The 17,447-nt window shown below is 41.7% G+C and overlaps 1 protein-coding gene and 1 long non-coding RNA gene across 3 annotated transcripts in view; one reads left to right on the top strand and one right to left on the bottom strand.

The window, feature by feature from the left end:
• KDM1A (lysine demethylase 1A) overlaps positions 1-15,632 on the bottom strand; it is a 44,653-nt gene extending 29,021 nt beyond the window's left edge. The window contains exons 1-5 of one of the 2 annotated variants that reach the window (XM_072885435.1): positions 15,300-15,632; positions 12,320-12,485; positions 7,266-7,325; positions 3,473-3,606; positions 192-270 (exon numbers count right to left, since the gene is read on the bottom strand). In XM_072885435.1, coding sequence (XP_072741536.1) covers positions 192-270; positions 3,473-3,606; positions 7,266-7,325; positions 12,320-12,485; positions 15,300-15,584 — 724 coding nt within the window. In that variant the 5' untranslated portion in view covers positions 15,585-15,632. The remainder of the gene's footprint in view (positions 1-191; positions 271-3,472; positions 3,607-7,265; positions 7,326-12,319; positions 12,486-15,299) is intronic. The other variant, XM_072885436.1, reaches the window with a different exon arrangement.
• Positions 15,633-15,715: 83 nt separating this feature from the next.
• Positions 15,716-17,432, top strand: LOC140662225 (uncharacterized). The gene is made up of 3 exons (XR_012046018.1): positions 15,716-15,988; positions 16,073-16,123; positions 16,245-17,432. It is a non-coding gene; the product is annotated as an uncharacterized lncRNA (long non-coding RNA).
• Positions 17,433-17,447: the final 15 nt, after the last annotated feature.

The raw sequence follows: 17,447 nt of genomic DNA, 5'->3' as shown, positions 1-17,447 counted from the left end.
ACTCTAATAGACCTGAAACATGAGCATACTGCAATATCCCATTCTGTATACAAACACACATGGAGCTCCACTAACAAAAGGACCCATTTGAAGTCCTCTCTTGATTCTGAGCAGCTTTTCCCCCACCAAAACTGAAAAAGAATAGCAATGATACATACAGTATGATTTTGGCAGTAGAAGACTTAACTTACTATTATAAGGTGCTTCTAATTGTTGGATAGTTGCCTCAAATGTCAACTGAATCTTTGGGTTATCCAACCAGAGCTGCAGCTGTATTTAAACAAACAATAAGACACATTATATTCAGCATTACAAAACAGGTGTTTTCCATGTGCACGTTTGTTACCAAATACTGTTAGGAGATGAAACCCTCTAATGAGTTAAACTTTGTCAGTGCTATCCAAGCCGCACTGAATTTCATCTTCCAGTGTTCTTTAAGGTGCAATACAGTCCATTTTAACTTCCTACACCATTTCAAGTAAGTGGAAATGTATCAAGTTAGCAATCTTCTAATCCCATATACAAGAAAACATATACTGAAAGAAGAAAAGCTACAAAATGGAAGTGCCAGAATGCTTCAGCCTTCCTTCCACCTGCATGACAAGTGTGATTTGTGTGATATTTTAATTGGGCATGCAACATCAGCCAGCATCTGACTTTTCAGCATAAAATTTCACATTACTTTTGTAAAAGCTACAGAATTACTTGTCATCTTATGAAGTTTATTTATCTCAGACCTTTAATCATCTAATCCATCTTCACTGATACAAGACACTACAATGGACTACACTGGCCACGTGTACACAAGAAAGAACATTTAGAGGACAGTTACAGTTCAAAAACCAAGCAGAAAGAGCTGCCTGTGAAATATTAATTATGTCACTTCATGCTAGAAAAAAAGCACAGAATAATAGAATCACAACTGTTTTCCCAACACAACTCCTACTTCATGGCATGGATGGCAATAGTTAAAAAATAACATTTTACTGTTCAATGCCTAGATCTAAGTAATACATAGCATCTCCACACAATTTTACCTTCCAGAACTAGTCATTTATGTGGGTATTTCTATGCAATTGCACTACTGAACTTCACAGCTCCTCACAGATACCAAATTAAAGTGGAAATCATACAAGTATAATGAATAGGAAAGATTAAGAAATAATTTCCATGTAATTTGGAGGCCATTTGAGGCAAATTTCATCTTTAACATAGTAATTTCTTCTACTCATTTTCCAAGTAATTTTTAACAATGTTCTTTCTGATCATTTCTGAGTGTGGAACTAACCATTTCCTAGTACTACATACCATAATGCTAAGATTCCATTCTCAGCTGGAGGAGTGCAAAGCCCATAATCTATATTTTTTATATATAAATCTCTATGTATGTATATATGCAATTACTTCCATTATTCACATTAGTTTACTTTTATTTAAAACTAATTTCATCTGCTATGTTATCACCCAGTTACTCATAAGAGTCTTCATCTTTTGTAGTCCTCATTTTACTACCTAAAGTAACTTAGTATGTGCAGCAAATGACCATTTCTTTACAAATTCTGATTTTTAGAGCCTCTGTGAATACAGAGAACAGTGCAGCCCTGAAAAGATTTTAAAGGCTTCAAACCACAACTGCCCCGCACTGCCACAACAGATCATTTATCCTACATTCTGCTTTGTAAATTTTCATCATCTGCTTTAACCAACAGCAATTCAGCAAGAGCTTTTACTGTTTTGTGGGGTGTTTTTTTATGTTTTGTTTTGTTTTGTTTTTAATTGGTTGGTTGTTTTGGGTTTTTTTGGGGGGGAGGATTCACGTAGAAGATCACATGAAGTAGATCTCCTTTGTTCACTTTCTCGTAAATCCTTCGAAGAACTTGGATGGACTGTAAAGGGTGAATTCCCTTTACAAAAGCTACTGTGAGCCTTCCAAAATAAGTTTTTACTTACCAGGTCATTCATTCAATTCTTGATTCCATTTGTTACCAGGCAAATTGGAAATATCAGACTTACTAGTCTAACTCCTCTAACCTCCAGAAACTCGGGGTGTTCATGCCCTGTATTTTCAAATCCCTTGGTACTGTGCCAGCTATATGTAGAAGATGCACACAGCAGTTCACAGCTCTTCCAGAGCTCTGCTGAGCACTGGGTTTATAGTACTATTTGCTTCATCTGCTGTTCTATTACCTCTGCTATCCTGACTGGAGGAGATCCTCTCACAAGTCTTCCTTGGAAAGGGATTCCTGCTTAGGAACTTCTCTAAGCTCCCCCATAGCAAATAGGGACCGAAGACCAACAATGCAGCCTTTCTAGTGCAGCCCTGCAAACACCCCTTTCAAGCATTCCTTTAAATCCCAGTCATTTATTAGTTTCAGTGGAAGGCTTTTCTGCTTCTAATGTGTTTGTAAAAGGATTATTCACTACACATTTTGAGCAAACTGTTTTTCAAACTTTTTGGCTTGCCTTGGTCTATTTTTACGCATCTTGTGACTTCCCAAAAGTTACAACTTAGGTTAACTAGAGGGAGATTTCACAGGAATAGCAAAAGTCACGCTCTTAGCATGAAGATGTCCACCATGCATAAATTTCAAATAACTTCTTTAAGTTATGAAGCATTGGGTGCTACCATGGTTAATACAGTGTGATGCCCCTTGATCATCTTAAGTCTGTGAAAAAAATTGAATGGTGCATCAGGTATTTTCTCTCTTAACTAAGGTAACAAAGCAATTTTCAAAATACTTCTTGCTTTCCTACTGTTAATTCTTCTAAGATGACTTAAGTTTTCTAAAACACTCTAAGTACAGGAGAAAGCCCTGAACCCTTTGTGTGCTGAGGAACCTAAAAGCATTGTCACAATTTAAAAGCATCATCTGCAAAACACAATACTACTGTTTAAGTCTTATTAAGGTTTAAACTTCAGGTATGCTTGCCTGAACTCAAGTGAATGAATTCCCCAATGAATTATTTGAATATTGCCCCTTCTTTCTAAGTTGCATGGAAGTTTTGAGTTGGGCAGAAATGCTACAAACATTCAGAAGCAAGAGTTTCGTTTCTTGAACATTACAATTTCTTTTATGAAATCAAAGCTGGCAAAGTAAGTATTCTGTTGTGAGAATAAGCCACATGACTGGCTTGATGTCTCAGTATTACAGTAACTGAATGCTAAGCAAAGTAAAAAAATAAAGGCTGAGAGGTTTGCCTTATTCTAAGCAACAATGTATTTGATTGAATATTATTTAAGTATTTTACAGAGACTTCTTATGCTGCATCACAGCATTGCCTCAGTCAAGAACTGGGTAACACCTTCCATAGCAACTTAAGACCATGACCGGATGCCAGAAATGAAACCCCACCATCTCAAAACAAACAAAAAAAATCTACCAACTGTTAGACATGGTAACTGCCAAAAAGTCTTTGCAAGGTACACAAATGTCCTACCCTTTTTTCATCAATACTTTTACAATAAACTTACGGTGCGGTTCCTGATGTACAGAAACACCTTCTGAGTCTGCTGTGGCCCACTGATTATATCAGGGAAGCAGGCAGCTTCTTGAGATGTCATACGGTCATGTGGAAGTCTACTCTGGAAAGCTGCACCCTCCACACCTACAATAAAAAGACAAGTTGTCTACAGGCACTGCAAAATGAACTGCTAAGTAAGTATTTTTACACTACCCTTCCTAGCCAGTGCATCTAGCCTTGAGGTGATATGGTGGCCAATTTCATGTCATGCTTTCATTTAGTCCTTTTATTTATTTCTGCAAGACATGCAGGTTCCCAAGTCAACAGATCTTTGAATTAGAGGTATCATCTAGGGTTAATGAAAAAGCTATACTACAGGGGGGGGGAAAAGAAAAGAAAAAAAAACAAAACACCAACCCAAAACCAAGCAAACAAAACTCTTGAAAAACAAGGGGGGTAGGACACATCAACATAATATATAATATCAATAAAACATAACTGCTTTAGACGCTGTCCTTCATTTGTGTGGTTTCCAGTTTCTACCAGAATAAGAAAAACATTTTAGAACCCGTTCAAAGCCAAAAGATCTATAAGACACAAGCACAATGCCTACAGTCCTCTCTCACCTGCTTTTCAAGGTTTCATTTGCACTGAACTCCTGAAGCCAGAGGGACCTTAGCCTCTCCTTTCGCATATTTTATATATTTGCAACAGGCAGTGCAATGAAATAAACACCTACTTATGCTTTTCCTGCATCCCCTCCCCAAGTGCTGCCTACAATCAACACTTACAGATTTCTGACTTCTCCTTTTAAATGCTCCACATGCAAAAGACTGATGTTGAACATATACAGGAGACATTTTCTCTATGGAAAGACTTCATTCATAAAGGCACTTGTACCTTCTATCAATTCAAACACTGGCAATGAAGCAATAATATAGTTATGTACCCTACATTCCTCAATCTCACTTGAATGTTATACTATATATAAAGTAACAAACTAAGACACAGCTCCATGAAGTGCTACAGCACAAGTAGAGTGCAGAAAGCGAATCTTGCAGGCACAGCAAGCAAAATGAAATACTGAGATGTGAAATACAGCAAGAACAATATAAATCTTGTATGTCCTAGGAAGTGACTTAAGATCAGGATGGACAAAGGAGAGGACATTCAATCTGGAAAGATATAAGCCAATACATCCCGGGGGAAAAAAACCACAAGTAATGCAGTAAGATTAAGATCATTTGCTGGAACTGGAATTGGTCAAAAGATTGTAATAAATATCAAAGAAAATATAAGCTTGCAGTGTGTTACACTAACCAAGATAACTGTTTGAAAGTTTGAAGTTCATGCGCAGAGGTACACATGTATTAGGGAGAGGAATTCTCTTCTTTCAATACTGTTGCAACCACGCACACCTTTAACTTCCAAGCATTTTTACATCCCAAAGGTGAAGAAAAAAATTTAAGCAAGGAAACAGTTGTGAAGCTAACAAAATTCATTCACAAGCAAAGATTAGAAGATCTAACTGTGTGATGACTCAAGGTAAAGAAAACTGTCTATAATAATTTACAGGGATTTTACAACAACAGGAAATTAGTAACAGAGGCTACAGAGCACTGCAAGAAAGTAAAATGAAATTAACAATAGGAAAAGTTGACACACCCGCAACGCTTCTTGACACTCATATTCAGCTATGGAATAGAAACCCATAGCTCTGCTAGAACTTCAGCTTCTCCAGTAATAAACATATCCCAGCCCTTTTGTTGTCCTTCAGTCTAACACTGGACCAACTGTGCAAACATCTACATATGAATGCACATGCTAAACTATGAACTCCGTAAAACTGTGCATGTAAATCAAACCAAAGTTACCAATTCTCTGATACTTTATTAATGTTAACAAATCTTAATTAAAGTTCTAGATCAAAAAGTGTTAGCAAAAAGCTCAGCAGCACAACTTTCAGAGAATGGCCAGTTAAACAAAGATTTGAAATGCTGAACCTGACTCCCTCTTACAGCCTTAAGCTAAAATGAGCGTGCCTTCTCCAGATATTTGCTAAAAAGCATTGACTGTCATGCAGTGATCAACCAGCAGGAAACTGAGTCTCAGACGTGGATTTAAGGCAACTTGCCAGTTTCTTGAAAAGCTTTGCAATTTATTTCTTCAAATTGAGAAGCCAGAGAAACTGGTGCTCCTAACAGCCTTGGAAAGAACTCCAAGGTGGGGTTTTTTTGTTGTTGGGTTTTTTAAGGCCACATGTCTTTTATGGCAATACCTGAACTTTAAAACTAAAATATCAAAATAGCTCTGGATGAGCATTGCTACTTAGAAAAATAAAAAGCCACAGCAGGGGTTGACACCAGAATTTAGAAAAAGCCTAGCTATTATTAGCGAAGATATCATTTTATTTGGCCCAACCACCAGACGATCTTCTAAGAACTAAATGTCCTTGAATTTACTTTTGCAACTACACAGCTCAAAGTTAAATCAATTTCAGGCTGATTAAATCCCCCCATCCCATACCCTCACTGCTTATATTTCATAAAAGCAACGCATTAAAGGGAGTACCAGTTCAGAACTATACATGCTTTCCTTGGGGCAGGCAACTCTTTAATGACTGTAGGAACGGCTCTGCCTAGACTGGATTCTCATCTCCTCTTCACACACGTTCATGCACACACTTGCCACTTCCTGACATTCAGCATCAGCAACTAATGTGCTGAAGTTTTGCTTATCTTCTTCCCCACAGAAGAAATCTTGAGGGATGCTGCTCATTAAAAGACTTACTGAAACATCTGCAGATGAAAAACACTCTGAAGGAAAGTTATTTGGCTGCTGAATCAGACAATTGCTAAAGCATACCCTCAGCATATATATAAAATGCAAAATATGCAGAATTTCCAAACAGCCAATGCCTGCCTAAAAATGAAATAGGCAATGCATCCTTAAGCCCACAATCTGTAATAGTCAGAAATTCTGTGCAAGTGGTAAGATCCAAAACATAACTAGGCTCCTTTACTTAGAACATCAAGGATACACTCTCAGATGAGTATCTTGAAGTTATATTTGCTTCAAAAAGAGCAACTCAGAGGCACAGAATAGGTTCTGGAGCCTTTGACTCCTTTGCTTAAAACCCTAATCCTCAATCGTCAAGTGAGAGCAGAAGTGGCAGAGTTGGAGGAAGATTTTCAGTAGCACTCCAAGTACTTAAGAGTAAAGACACCAATTCTGTGAATTAAGCAGTAAGTGCATACTGCTAGCATCAGTACTTAGGTCAAATGGCGAATGCAATTCAGAATCCAGTCCACTAAGAAGCAGACTATGAATCTCCCCAACAGATAAATCTCCTGGGCTAACCACTGGCACACAGCTCAAACACAAACCCTTTCAAAAGAAAAAACAAAGGAGCAAAGAGGTACTCCATGCCATGTTTCTTCAGCAAATTAGAAAAAAAGGTCTACTGTGCTGAAGCCCAGGGCTTTCTGTGTCATTCTGGGTGGTAGAAACTGGCTAGGTAAGAAGTATCTTTTTGCACGTTTGGACTCCTCTAAACGTGGAGAGGAGTGGAGGGATGAGAGATCGGCCTGAGGCATTTCAACATAGGTTAGCGTCCTTTTCTGCAGTTGGTACAGACCTCAACTGAAATCTGAAAATACCCCTCACTTTTTTAACAGGTGGGTAAACAACTCCTGTATCTCTTGCTAAGTTCTGGACAACCACACCCATGCGCACTTGCAAGCATCAATCCCTAACTTGGCGGCTCTTGCTACTAAGTGGCAAGCATCAAACGCCACCCTCACCTGATGCTTGGCCGTCTCCATACCCTCCAGAATTGTCGTCTTGAAGTCCTCCTGCTTGCCCTGTGGAAGGAAAGAGGAGAACTCAGGGACCTTACTCCATAAGTTAAACCATACTGGACATAAAGGCCCGGCAGTTGGCGTTTTAGGTATTAAATTTCACCAACTAACTAAACCCATTTTCTGAGAAACCCATCTTCTGGAACTTAGGTTCAGGGCACCAAACCCTGTGGTCTTCTAAAGTGTTATCCGTGTTACTGGAACGCTTTACATCAGACTATGGGAAATAAAGAAGTACACAATATGTAGCATTCCTGGTTGCTAAATACTTATGATCAACTTCATTAATGACTAGGATTTGAATAGTAAGATTACATTTCTTACTGCCAAGATCTGGTGGATGGATACCATCAGATTCTATGGATCTCAAACCATAAGAATTTGATAATCTTGCCCTTGGTACTCTCGAGTCTCCCCATATGCAAGAGGACAGTTTGCACTATTCTGAAAAGCCTCTTAACTTTCAAGAGAGCCTATTCTTTTTTTTTGCCATAAACCCTTCCTTGAAGCTTGATGACGGAACTTTTTTTGAAAGGCTCAGACCACTTATTTTGGCTCCAGCACCCTTGATTCACCAACAATATTCTAACATGCTAAGAGCACCTTTGAAGCCAAGTACATGTCAATACCATTGATCAGTAATGTGATTAATACCCAGCACTGAAAGACATCGGTCTTTCAATGGATCCAGGGCTGGAAACATGAGGAAAGGGAAAGCACTCATCTGAAAGATCTGAAGAAGTCTCAAAATTACCTTAGCCTGCATGTAAGTCCTAAATAGCAGCCTTGACAGGACTACAACAAAACCAGGAACAGAGCATTTCTAGAACAGATGAGTACAGCTGCGATGTCCTGCAGGAACAAGGTCACTTCACATGCTGCCAATCTTCACAGGAGACGCTATCTCCAAGTTTAGCTCGTAAGCAGTATTCTTCCACAGTCAGATATCTGCGTAAAGTCTTGTCACCTCCAGAGAGCAGGAAGCCATGGAACACTGCAGAGATGGCCGAGCGCTGTTTGGCTAGCTGCTCCTATACCAAGGCTCTTTCAAACCACGTGCCTCAAAAGTCAGCAAATTGAGTGTTTTCTAAAGTCCAAACAAACCCTCGCTGAAACAAACTGCTGTTCCTAAAGCACAACTGCTCAAGGTGTCACCTCCAAACAGGTAAGAGTAAGGTCTAACCTGAACTGAAGCTGAACACACAACTGTTGAGATTACTCTTTAGAGTTTGGGATTGGGTGGACAATTTTGCCAGAATGTAATCTGAGGCTCTTAGGGGATACACTAATTTAAAAGAATTTCATCTGAACTACAAATTTAACACCTAAAGCAAGACACAGAAAGTGAACCGAATGTTTTCATACTTCGATAACCTGCATTAACATCTGGAATGCTGTAACGTTACACATCTACAGATAAAATAAAATAGGAACTGAAACAAGAAGACATTTTCACTCAGCTATGGTAGAGGAGTAATAGTCAGTACTTTTATATAATCAGTCTACCAGCAGGGAAGTTGAAAAACTCACAAAGAGACCATGACAAATAATTGTGTTTTGACAGGCCTCAGAAGTCCCAAAGTCAGGATTCTATGAACTAATATATCTGCAATAGCAAGAGAAAATTCCTCACTTCACCTACATTGTAAGTACTTTATTTTGTTGGGAACATTACAAGACCTGCTTCCATTCTGAGAGAGACTAACACAACTCAAATATTAATATTTACACTGCAGCATAGGCCATTAATTTGCAGGAAAAGTCACACTTGTGCCTTCCGTAAATCAAGAAATTGAAAAGATGCTGACATCAGCCTGCAGCATTCATTACCCCTGAATTAGCACTGACAATGAGTAGAGGGGACAAAATTGCTCTTGGTTTACTTAGAAAAAGAAATCAGTATTTTCCTCTTCTGTTAATAACAGCTAAACCATTTTCAATATTAGGTCAAAAAAAGCATCACTATTACTGCTTGCTCAGATACAATTCTAAACGCTTCCTAGTCTGAGTACAGAAGTATGGAAACAAGGCCTGCTAGCACAGATTGCCTCTCCTTCCCCGTAAGAAAGTCATGTTCCAGCTGCAAAGGAACAACACAGCAAGCAAACTGCCGATCCATGTTAACATCAAATTACTGCAGCTGAATACAACATGTGCAGGAGCAGAATGCGCTGAAAGGTTCAAGGCAACAGAATAATGGGCCATGAGCTGAGCAGCAATCAGAAAGAAGGTCTACAAAGGAGTCCATTTCATACAATCATCCACTGTCTTAAAATAAAGACTAGTGGCACATGATTACCAGAGTACTGAATTTAATTAGGAAAACAGACAAGTCAGATGAAAGACAGACAGAGCACCACTAAAGTTTGACTATTCACTTGACGTTAATCTGGATCATATTCAGTCTCACACTTCCTTGGAAAACAGCAGCTAGAAACATAAGATTACCACAAAGTAAGAATACTGACAAAACTAAAAAGACAGGAGCTGGTAAAGAAAATCTTCAGGAAGCTATAAAAATGAAAATCCAATTTGGTGAGGGCAAACAAAAAAGATCCTTAGAGGAGAAAAATGAAAGAAGCAATTTAATTAAAGCAATTAGTTCCTTAATTTCAAAAGGGATATTGATAAACAAGAACACAAATGTCATTCAGCACTGAAAGTGAGTTTGGAAGTTTTTTGCTATCAGACAATATTTCTCAAGTAAAAAAGAGAAGATATACTTTAAGGAAATTATCTTAACCATGAAATACTGTTATGCCTTTTAAAACTGCTCTGTGATAACATGCAGTAAATCTTACAAATCCACACTATAACAATCTGCATAGCCAAAACATCTGGAATTCCCCACAGCTGAACACATTAATGGAACCCACCCCAAGTAAGACCAGCATTTCGCCGTCACATAAAATGTGATACTTAATAACCTCCTTCTACTGTAAACTGTCTGTGAGGACAGACTAATGAAATACCAGCTACTGTCACTATTACATTTTTAAGTTTGCACAATTAGACTTTTCAATACAAAAGGTCTTAACCTATAACATGACATCTTTACACCTCTACTGCGTTACCTATGTTTTTGCAGCCTTTAAACACACAAAGGAAATTATTAAGGTCTGCAATGAGAATAAATTAACAGTAATACACAAGCTAACTTTTCGTATTTTGTTAAATTTTCAGTATGCAATCCTGCTCTAGTATTACTGTCCTATTTAATATTTCTTACTGAACACTTATATTTTGCTTCAAAGAAGTGACAGAGAGAAAACCTCAATTATAAACATTGCTTCTATATACAGCAGACTCCATGCCTCTTCCTGCTAACCGTTGTTTGAATTAGAAGTTTCAATGCACTTTAACAGCCAGCGTAAGATGACCTGATGCTCTTGATGCCTGCATTAATAAAGACAAAGAGAGATCCACCAATGTATATAGTTTCAGAAGCCTTTAAAAATACAGCAAGACTAGCTATGGAATGACAACTGAAAATTTGTCATCTTCCTACATCACTGCCTCATGGGTATCACAGGATTTCTAGGAATGGAGAAAGGATACGATGACCTGAAATCTACTTCTTTCTAGGCAACTAGACGTAGCTGGTTTTAAAACTGGTTGTATTTAGATGACTAAATATAGCGCCTGCAGAGTAACTACTTAACAGACTGTTGTGTATAGAATAGCATGAGTCTATCACTGCCTACCTTCCACATTTTTTCCTTCATGGGATAAAACACTGTACTTGACTGATTATGCCTCAAACTGATTTCAGTAATCATTCTTAGAGGCACAAAATGGCACCTAAGAAATATCAAAAGTGTATTAATATTGGGTCTCAAGGATTAAACCCAAAGTCTAAGCTAAATTACATAGTAAACTTAAGATACTTGCTCAATTACATCTTTTAAAATTCCATTTTTTTATAGAGCAGCTATAACTAGGGGTGGGGAGGATTTCTATAATTGCAAATATTTCAGTCAGGCATATGAGCTATAGTATTCCTGTATCAAGCCAGGAGCTAACAGCCGCAACTGAGGAGAGATTACAGGGGCAAATCCTAAGAGATAAAACACAACTGTGGCTTTTAATATATTTTCTGAAACTGAAGTCTCCCCAAACTGACATTAGTCCTATTGTCTACATTCTCAAACCTGCCAGCCAAAAAGAAGCCAATAAAGAGCAGTAGAACTGAAGACTAACATCAGTGATGAACCAGTGAAAGTTCAACTACTAGATTTCAGCTATTGCCTAAAACCAACTAGCACACGCATTGTATCATGAAATCTCTTCGACAGCTAAACTTTGCAAAAGCATGATTTTGTAGACAGTAGAGTGATACACCAACACCAGACCTAACTAATGGTGGTAGCTGTAAACACAACAGAGGTAAAGAATGGATAGGGTACTGCTACTACTGTAAATTTCAAAAGCTGCTTCCTGAGCAAGACTGACCAAAAAACTTTCCAACGTAAAGTGAAGCTTTACAACTCTGTCAAAGGTAACGAGGAAAGCACTGAAGTGTAAGCAAACAGTATCCAACCAGAACTTAAGATTAGAGTCATATTTTAAAGCCAAAGAAATCACTGTAGATTAAATCTGTTCTCCTGCATAGCAACCCCTCCAGTAAATCTAATCCCTTTTCTCTCAGAGGAATAAGTGAACATTGGTACGCAAGCACGTGTGGCAGCTAAGTGCCAAGAGGCTATTCTGGTCAATAAGCTTCCAAAGACAAGTCAATAAGGATCATGAGAATGTAGTATGAGAGATTTGGCTTAGTTTGAAATTAGATCATGCATATTCCCATCTTTATCAGGCTGCTCTTCTGCATTGTTCCCCTCCTTCCACGTATGGGGCCAGCAAAGAAAACACTGTAGAACAATGATTCAAAACCAGATCAAAACCAAACACAGGATTCATGATGCTGCACCTGACCCTGCTTAATTTCTGGTAATAAAACAGGTAAGTAGTGTCAGAGGAGAAGGTCTCTCTTTACTCACCAGATGGCTCCTCCGGCTCACTTTCATTCTCTTCTTCTGCAGGAGCTGGTGGAGGTGGTGGCGGTAGTTTTTTCTCTTTCTCAGCTTTAGCATTTCTCTCTTCTTCAGAGTAATACTCATCTTCTGACAGGTTTGCAAGACTCTCATCCATCTCTCTATACTCCACCTGTAAAAAGCAGAATAGAGGATAAACACACTGAAGATGTCTGTAAGTCTCACTACTAAAATGAACATTGCAAGCAACCAAATTCCTTACAGCTCAAAAAGGCCTGAGTTACCTTGTCCATAGTCTTATTACAGCTAACATGTTATAAAATCTTCAACAGCTTAACAAGTTCCACATGTTTTTACCACCACCAAAAAAAAATGTCTTCAGTACCCAATTGTCCAATAGTAGGAACTTTCTGCTCATATCGAGCACACGTTATGCGTATTTGTTATATCATCATTTAACCTCTTTAGTTTTCTTCCCTTCCTTCACCTCCCTGTCAAACTCAGGGACAACAAATTGCCTCTGTGTCCAATCCATATGTTCCAACTTGAATTCATCTGTCAAACATGGGTGACCAGAACTGTACACAAGATTCCATCTGTCCCTCGCCCAGAGGATCACATTTGCCTCCCTTCCAGGATGGTCACACTAGTGGCTCAACACAAGACCAAAAAAAAAAAATAAAAAAAATCTTTATTGCCATAAAAGTTCTGTTCTCTTCTCCAGTAAAAATAAATAATATTACCAGCTAAAAAGACTCACTTCAACTTAAAGAAACATGGAAACCCCAATAAATAACCTAGAAGGGATGCATCTCATACTGTTTAATAAACCAAGCTTTTTTCCAAAGCAAGAAAGCTTTGTGTATTGCTATTGAATGTCCCCACTTACTAGAAAGGAAAAAAGCACTTCTCACAATATGCAGCCATGGGAAAAATAAAAAGAAAGCAGCTAGTGTACCTCCAACATTCTACAGGTCGGCTTCTACCACAAGATGACAAAAGCAACTCTGCATTTCTCATCAAAAGAATGACAGATCTTTCACAGTTGAATTTCAGTCATTAAGAAATGGCATTAATGGGCATGATTCAAAGGAACAGGAAAAGGAAAGCCTAAATTCATAGTATTTCAAATTCAAAGGAATAGGTATAGGAAAGCCTAAATTCAGTAAAACACTAACACACTCCCATGATCTGCTGTCTTTCAAATATTTACATTCCCTCCTGTCCAGCACATTCAGTTTTTCAGACTGTTGAGCAAATGTTGCACCACCAGGATCTTTTGTGAACTATCACTCTGAAGCAAGTTACAGTCATCCCACAGCATCAAAATATAGTATCACAGGTATTTGAAACCAACACTAGTTCTGCCCTAAGGCCCTCTGAAGTCTCCCATCCTCCTTGAGCTCGCACAACTTTCAGAGAACGATCAAGTCCAATAAAAAACTAAGCTTCTCCCTAGGTTTACTTTAACCTGGATGCCCTCCCTAACTGACTTCACACCACAAACATTCACAGTAAGGCAACCTTGTGCCAGCCTGAAGTGATCACGCGGATATACTGTGTTAAAAGAGATTAACACCCTTAGCAAATGGGTATTGTCAATGCAGAGAAACATCATCGAAATATGACCCACAGGTAGTACACTAATTCCTACTCATTAACAGACTACTATAAAGCAAGTAAAACCCAGGTATACTGCCTCTGAAGATCACAGAATGGTTTGGGTCAGAAGGGGCCTTTAAAGATCATCTAGTCCAATCCCCCTTCCATGGGCAGGGACATCTTTCACTAGATCAGGTTGCTCAAAGCTCCGTCCAACCTGACCTTGAACTCTTCCAACAATGGGAGCATCCACAACTTCTCTGGGCAACCTGTTCCAGTGCCTCACCACCCTCGTTGTAAAAAACTTCTTCCTTATGTCCAATCTACATCTACCCTTTTTCAGTTTAAAGGATGCACCAGACTGACCAGTAGGTCAGTTCCTATATGCAAAGGACCAGTCCAGCTATCATGTCACTTAAAGGCTCTGAAGAGCAAGACATTCAATGCCGCAGCTACAGTACAACAGAGCTCCTAAAAGTAATTTCAGCTTCCATATCAAGCACACCCAGCTTTGGGCACAGCCAAGATCTTCAAAGTCTTCTGCAACAAGGTGTCCGAGAAAAAGTTTCACAAAAAAAGGTAATATTCTCAGATGTTCAGAATAACATATGAGAATTACATACCACAGGTCCAAATTATTGGAAGCTGTTTATGGCCTTTAGATGTCATTGCGCAATCTCACCCTTAACACAGCACTGGCTCAACTCTCCAATACCAACTGAGGGAAGCTGAAGAACAGTGGTCTGAGTACAGCCATCGCCTTTATAACCTTGCAATACCAGTATCATTCCACACACGTAAGCCTTAAGAGAAGCTGCATCCATATATCCCTAGTAACAACATGAACGTGCTCATGAAAACGTAAGATCATAAGAACTCAGATGCAATGCTAGCGGGTTTTTCTACTGCTCGGTGCCTGACCAGGACTGCTGCAGACCGCTCTCGTTTGTGAAAGTGCACGAGCTCCCCCCAGCCCTTAGGAAGGTGAGCTGTGACAATGAGGCCTTAATCCACATTAGCTTCCTGCATGTCTGCATGTTTATCCTGGAGAAGGACTCGCCTCCCCGGGGCAGCACCCGCACCCCACACGCCAGCGCCGCCCGGTAAAGCCCCATCAGGCCGGGCAGTCTGCTCAGCCCAGCGCCCCCCAGGCAGAGAGCGGCCCCGGGGGCACCCGGCCCGCGCCCGCCCCACCGGCCCCTTCCCAGGGAGCCGTCCCGGGCGGCGCCAGCTGTCCCGAGCAGGGGCGGGGCCCGGCGGCCCAACGGCCGGGGCAAGTCCCGCCCGAGGCCGCGGCGCTCGCCAGACCCCCGCTCCGGCCGCGGCTCCGAGCCAGCGGGGCCCGGCGGGGCCGGGCCCGTAGCCCGAGCCCCCCCACACCTACTTTGGCCCGCTTGCGGCGGCTGGTCCTGCGACCCTCGGGGGTCTCGGCGATGCCAGTGGTTTCGGCGCCGGGCGCAGGGGCGGCACCGGCGGCCGGCGGCTCGGACAGACCGCCCGGGGGCGAGGCCCGCGGCGGCTCCTTCTTGCGGGGAGTGCGCTCCGCAGCCCCGCCGCTCTCGGCGGAGGAGCCCAGGGCCCCCGCGGCGGCGGGCGGCGGCACCGGCGCCTCAGGCCCGCCCTCGCCGCCCGCCGCCGCCTCCGCGGCCTTCTTTCCCCCCGACAGCATCGCCCCAGCCGCGCCGCGCCGCCCCGCACAAAGGACGCGAGGCGGCTGCCAGCACCGCCTCCTGACGTCACCTCCGGGCCGCGGCGCGCGCGCGCACTGGGCGCTCATGCCGGCCGCAGCGGCGCGTGCGCAGGCCGGCCCGGGGCTCCTCTGCGGGAGGCGGGGGGGCCCTCACAGGGCCGTCCTCTCCAGGGGTGCACAGTCAGAGGAGGAGAGCGCACCGTCCCACGTTGCAGCAACGGGAACTCCAGTCCGGCAGGAGGAATGAGATCGCCCGCTGACGAGCGGCTGAGCCGGCGAAGGAGCTGAAGCGGAACATCGGCTGTGAGACCACCTCAAACCTGCATCTCCTGGGATTGTGGCAGGATTCCCAAAGATGGAGGCCACGAGACCCATGTCTCAGTGTCAGTGCCTGCGTGCTGTAGCCCTCGCTGTTCCTACAGACATAAGGGTTGCCTTGAGTTCACAAATCATTATTTTTACCTCAGGCACCTTCCAGGGGAGCACCCGGTTACTCACCTCGCAGAGCTCATTATCAGGTCTGTGTCCGGCAAGCCTCCCAGTGCCTCCTTCAGATGACTTCAGCAAGCTGAAACAGTGCACATCACTCCACTTTCGTGCTATCAGACAAATTTACCTACGCATGCCTCTCTTACACAGTTTCCCTGTCTACACATCTAATCCAGATACAAAGTGGCAGGACCTACTGGAGACCAAGAAGAGTGAGAAGCCCTGTGGCCACAGCAGTCTCGTGCGGACATAGGTATGTCCACGGCACAACTCATGGAGTCCCTTGAAATGTACCAATAGTGCCGAAAGGGAGACGTTTGTGCCTATTTCCATAAAGCATCCCAATTTTAGTCCTCCTCCTGTCTCCTTCCAAGGTCTGGGCTGGACTTTTCCTCACCATGTCCTCTCTCAAGCTTCTACTTACACCACCAGAAAAAGCTGGTGAGGCAGGGAATGGGAAACCGCAGCTATCAGCCTTTGGGCAGGACACTGCTGATCAGTGCCCACCAGCCCCGTGGATGCCTACTGGCCAGAGATGTTCTGCTCTGGGTTTCCTTGCCTTGAACATTATTAGCTAAAGGTAATAGAAAACAAAAGCCTACTCTTGCTAATTTTCTTGCCTCTCTCCTCAAAACTGCTCGTTTAATCAGAAGGGATGTGTGGCTGATCCTAGTAGACATACCTTGTAATCAAGCGGGTTTGTACTGGCTGGTCACGTGGCTCGGTAGACACTGTAGGAGGATTTAGATACCTGGGAAGGCAGCAGCTGCACAGAAAGATTTAGGTGTGATTTTGACCATTCTCAGGAACACAGGAAGCAAACAGAGGCTGTAGAAGGTCTGCAACATGTAGCTGATGCATACCAGATATCTGCACAGTAGTATGTGGACATGCAGAAGGTCAACCGCAGACACTGACAAACAATGCCAGTGCTGAGAAGCAACTGGAGCAGGCTGGAACCAACTCTGAACCCTTGTTCGGAGAGGAGTTAGATGACAAAATCCAGCTGGGAGAACTGCAGAGATCAACTCTAAACAGTGATGGGGAAGAAAAGGAAGCAACAGGCAATTGCCATAACAACATTATTTTTGCCTCTAAGCCTTAGTATTTCAAGTATTTCATGCTTCCACAGGAACTGAAATTTCCTTCATTATCCCATTTTACTCTCCTTTTGTTTGTGTTTAGCCAAATTTCTGAAATAGCCACAAAATTAATTTTTGAGTATAAGTTTTAGCTAATGGGTGAGACAAATGGTTTTCTCAGAGCACATTTAACATGTTTTCCATAGGTTTACACCAACCAACATCTCAAATTCAAAACTTGATGCATTTATTTACTCTTCTGAATTGACAG

The sequence above is a fragment of the Ciconia boyciana genome, chromosome 21 (genome assembly GCF_034638445.1).
Source record: "Ciconia boyciana chromosome 21, ASM3463844v1, whole genome shotgun sequence".
Classification (NCBI taxonomy): domain Eukaryota; kingdom Metazoa; phylum Chordata; class Aves; order Ciconiiformes; family Ciconiidae; genus Ciconia; species Ciconia boyciana.
This window is presented reverse-complemented; position numbering and strand designations above follow the sequence as displayed.